The sequence below is a fragment of the Oncorhynchus mykiss genome, chromosome 25 (genome assembly GCF_057628025.1).
Source record: "Oncorhynchus mykiss isolate SJ-2025 chromosome 25, ASM5762802v1, whole genome shotgun sequence".
In the NCBI taxonomy this organism is placed as follows: Eukaryota; Metazoa; Chordata; class Actinopteri; order Salmoniformes; family Salmonidae; genus Oncorhynchus; species Oncorhynchus mykiss.
This window is the reverse complement of record NC_143046.1, coordinates 9,812,501-9,817,500: the sequence shown is the minus strand read 5'-3', so window position 1 is coordinate 9,817,500 and position 5,000 is coordinate 9,812,501. Positions and strand designations below refer to the sequence as shown.

Genomic DNA, 5,000 nt, shown 5'->3' with positions numbered 1-5,000 from the left:
GTGTGTGTGTGTGTGTGTGTGTGTGTGTGTGTGTGTGTGTGTGTGTGTGTGTGTGTGTGTGTGTGTGTGTGTGTGTGTGTGTGTGTGTGTGTGTGTGTGTGTGTGTGTGTGTGTGTCTGACTGTGTGTCTGACTGTGTGTCTAAATCAGGACTGTGAGGACAGGTTTAGCAGCCTGTACTGGAAAACACAGCATATGTCACCGTGAGGGAGGGAAAGGCATCCTACATGCAAACCATCTGTCCTGGGAGAGCCAAGGCAAAGCAACACTCTGTTTGATCCTTTGTAGAAAAGTATACAACGGCCTGCTACAAACATAAATAAAGCACTAAAGTATTAAAGTACATTATTAAAGTACTGTGTATACATTCTGCTCCATATTAAAGTACTGTGTATACATTCTGCTCCATTTTAAAGTACTGTATATACATTCTGCTCCATTTTAAAGTACTGTGTATACATTCTGCTCCATTTTAAAGTACTGTAAATACATTCTGCTCCATATTAAAGTACTATATATACATTCTGCTCCATTTTAAAGTACAGTGTATACATTCTGCTCCATATTAAAGTACTGTGTATACATTCTGCTCCATATTAAAGTACTGTATATGCATTCTGCTCCATTTTAAAGTACTGTGTATACATTCTGCTCCATTTTAAAGTACTGTGTATACATTCTGCTCCATTTTAAAGTACTGTGTATACATTCTGCTCCATATTAAAGTACTGTATATATATTCTGCTCCATTTTAAAGTACTGTATATGCATTCTGCTCCATTTTAAAGTACTGTATATGCATTCTACTCCATATTTAAGTACTGTATATATATTCTGCTCAATACTAAAATATAAACACTGAATTGTACCTTAGAACAGAAGCCCTCACACATCCTACACATCAGGTTTCTGTTTAAACAACTGCAGTTTGACTTCTAGCCAACACTGCACACTTTTCACACTATTTTGTTATATTACAGCCTTATTGTAAAATGGAATAATACAATACCCCATAATGACAAAGCGAAAACAGGTTTTTAGACATTTTTTGCATTAAAAATGTAAAACAGAAATACCTTATTTACATAAGTATTCAGACCCTTTGCTATGAGACTCGAAATTCAGGTGCATCCTGTTTCCATTGATCATCCTTGAGCGAGAGAGAGAGAGAGAGAGAGAGAGAGAGAGAGAGAGAGACAGAGAGAGAGAGAGAGAGAAAGGGGGGCAGTGGGCCTTGGTTAGCTAAATGCACTGCGTTTAGAAATGTCTTTGCGGTGGGGATGCTCGCGGTGGGGATGCTCGCGGTGGGGATGCTCGCGGTGGGGATGCTCGCGGTGGGGATGCTTGCGATGGCTAGTTAAATGAAACAGTCAGGATCAGGGTGGAGCCTGCCTGCTAGCCATCTACACCCCATGGGTCTTCTCTTTTAAAAATGTGTATGTATCATTTTGTTTTAACAGAAATACCTTATTTACATAAGTATTCAGACCCTTTTGTTATGAAACTCAACATTTAGCTCAGGTGCTTCCTGTTTCAATTTATAATCCTTGAGATGTTTCTACAACTTGTTTGGAGTGGCACCTGTGGTAAATTCAATTGATTGGACATGATTTGCAATGGCACACACCTGTCTATATAAGGTCCCACAGTTGACAGTGCATGTCAGAGCAAAAACCAAGCCATGAAGTTGAAGGAATTGTCCGTAGATCTCCGAAAAAGGATTGTGTCGAGGCATAGATCTAGGGAAGCGTACCAAGCGTACCAGCATTGAAGGTCCCCAAGAACACAGTTGCCTCCATCATTCTTAAATGGAAGAAGTTTGGAACCACAAGACTCTTCCTAGAGCCGCACGGCCAAACTGAGCAATCGGGGGAGAAGGGCCTTGGTCAGGGAGGTGACCAAGAACCTGATGGTCAATCTGAAAGAGCTCCAGAGTTCCTCTATGGTGATGAGAGAACCTTCCAGGAGGACAACCATCTCTGCAGCACTCCACCAATCAGGCCTTTATCGTAGAGTGGCCAGACGGAAGCCACTCCTCAGTAAAAGGCACATGACAGCCCGCTTGGAGTTTGCCAAAAGGCACCTAAAGTACTCAGACCATAAGAAACAAGATTCTCTAGAATGATGAAATCAAGATTGAACTCTTGGGCCTGAATGTCAATGTCCTTGAGCGGCCCAGCCAGAGCCCGGACTTGAACCTGATCGAACATCTCGGCGAGACGTGAAAATAGCTGTGTAGCGACGGTCCCCATCCAACCTGACAGAGTTTGAGAGGATCTGCAGAAAATAATGGGAGAAACTCCCAAAATACAGATGTGCCAAGCTTGTAGCATCGTACCCAAGGAGACTCGAGGCTGTAATTGTTGCCAAAGTTACGTAAATGTGACTTTTTGTTGTTGTTGTTGCTAACATTCTAAAAACCTATTTTTTCTTTGTCATTATGGGGTATTGTGATGTCATTATGGGGTATTGTGATGTCATTATGGGGTATTGTGATGTCATTATGGGGTATTGTGATGTCATTATGGGGTATTGTGTGTAGATTGATGAGAAAAGAAAACACAAGTTTAATCCATTTTTGAATAACGCTGTAACGTAACAAAATCTGGAAAAAGTCAAGGGGTCTGAATACTTTGCAAATACACTCTATACTCAGGCGTGCCTTGAGGAGCCAATGTTGTTGAATTAAATCTCTTCATGAGCCGCTGTAGTGATTCTTTAGCGTGTAAAGGGGGGGGTCAGATCCAACCTAATGTCTTATGTAAGATAAGTACTAATGGAGTGATGTCCGAAAGTATATCATATCTCACGCTTTTCAAGCTAGACTCTTGTTGTTTCAAAAGCATGATGCATATGACCCGACCTCATGGTCCAGAGAAGTGCATTAGAAAGGGAATAAGGTTCTCTCTGTCTCTCTGTGCCCCTTGACTCATCACTCTACTCAATAGTGTTAAAGTTTTTAAGATTTCAATCTGAGTGAAATTAGAGCGTGACTATTGGATTTTAGTTTATCAGTCGAACCAGATGGATTCTTTATAATAGATGATGTTACCAATCTGTGCAATCCGGTGTTGCTGAACAGATCAATAGTCAATCCATATTAACTGGGTCATTGGGGCAAACACACACACATGGTCCGTTAGTACACACTCTGATTCTAAACAGTTGTTATCTTTGGTCACTCTTCACTCTCTCAGTCGCACCTGGCTGTAGGTATGCAGGTGTGTGTGTGTGTGTGTGTGTGTGTGTGTGTGTGTGTGTGTGTGTGTGTGTGTGTGTGTGTGTGTGTGTCTGCAGGTATGCAGCTCTTCCAGTCACATACCTTTCCTAAGAGGAAAGATGAAAAGATATGTGAGCGTTGCTCACACTGGTACCTGGTTAGCAGGCTCTGACACACAGTCAGATGAGTCCACAAAGAGCCATTTCATCGGGACATCAGAAGGATACTGACTGTTTTCAACACAAGACTGCCTGCCGTCCATTTAGTTTGGAAACAGCAACAGGACAACATGACCTAAAATGCAGTTCCAGCAGAGCCACCACTGAAGAGGAGAGATAGCAGAGCCACCACTGAAGAGGAGAGATAGCAGAGCCACCACTGAAGAGGAGAGATAGCAGAGCCACCACTGAAGACGAGAGATAGCAGAGCCACCACTGAAGACGAGAGATAGCAGAGCCACCACTGAAGACGAGAGATAGCAGAGCCACCACTGAAGACTAGAGATAGCAGAGCCACCACTGAAGAGGAGAGATAGCAGAGCCACCACTGAAGACGAGAGATAGCAGAGCCACCACTGAAGACGAGAGATAGCAGAGCCACCACTGAAGACTAGAGATAGCAGAGCCACCACTGAAGAGGAGAGATAGCAGAGCCACCACTGAAGACGAGAGATAGCAGAGCCACCACTGAAGACGAGAGATAGCAGAGCCACCCCTGAAGACTAGAGATAGCAGAGCCACCACTGAAGACGAGAGATAGCAGAGCCACCACTGAAGAGGAGAGATAGCAGAGCCACCACTGAAGACTAGAGATAGCAGAGCCACCCCTGAAGAGGAGAGATAGCAGAGCCACCACTGAAGAGGAGAGATAGCAGAGCCACCCCTGAAGAGGAGAGATAGCAGAGCCACCACTGAAGACGAGAGATAGCAGAGCCACCACTGAAGACTAGAGATAGCAGAGCCACCACTGAAGAGGAGAGATAGCAGAGCCACCACTGAAGAGGAGAGATAGCAGAGCCACCACTGAAGACTAGAGATAGCAGAGCCACCACTGAAGAGGAGAGATAGCAGAGCCACCACTGAAGAGGAGAGATAGCAGAGCCACCACTGAAGACTAGAGATAGCAGAGAGACAGAATCTGTCACCATGCCCTGCTGTTCCAGCCCTCTAACCCTGCTCAGGGACTCTCTACGGTGCCAGAGACAACATGACAAGGACCTCCGGACCCTGGTCTCCAACCTGCCCTACCAAGGTCTCCCCAAGACCACTAACCGAAACTTCCCTGGCAACTCCATCAAGACCACCAAGTACTCTTTCTGGTTCTTTATTCCTCTGAACCTCTGGGAGCAGTTGCACAGATTTGCTAACGTCTACTTTGTGGGGCTGGCCTTGTTGAACTTCGTGTCTGCTGTGGAGGCCTTTCAACCGGAGGTTGCTCTGATTCCTATATGTGTCATATGGCCTTGTTGAAGTTTGTGCCTGCTGTGGAGGCCTTTCAACCGGAGGTTGCTCTGATTCCTATATGTGTCATATGGCCTTGTTGAACTTCGTGTCTGCTGTGGAGGCCTTTCAACCGGAGGTTGCTCTGATTCCTATATGTGTCATATGGCCTTGTGGAAGTTTGTGCCTGCTGTGGAGGCCTTTCAACCGGAGGTTGCTCTGATTCCTATATGTGTCATATTAACCCCGACGGCTCTGAAGGATGGATGGGAGGACTACAGGAGGTATCGGTCTGACAGGAGGATCAACTATGCATCCTGTCTGATATACAGCAGGTAAACT

At 44.8% G+C, this 5,000-nt stretch overlaps 1 protein-coding gene across 1 annotated transcript in view; it reads left to right on the top strand.

Moving 5' to 3' along the window:
* The first annotated feature begins 4,236 nt into the window (after window positions 1-4,236).
* The window catches only part of atp10b (ATPase phospholipid transporting 10B), a 57,726-nt gene continuing 56,962 nt past the window's right edge, over window positions 4,237-5,000 (top strand). The window contains 2 exon segments of the mRNA XM_090221531.1: window positions 4,237-4,649; window positions 4,872-4,993. Of these exon segments, the coding sequence (XP_090077657.1) occupies window positions 4,365-4,649; window positions 4,872-4,993 (407 nt within the window). The 5' untranslated portion in view covers window positions 4,237-4,364.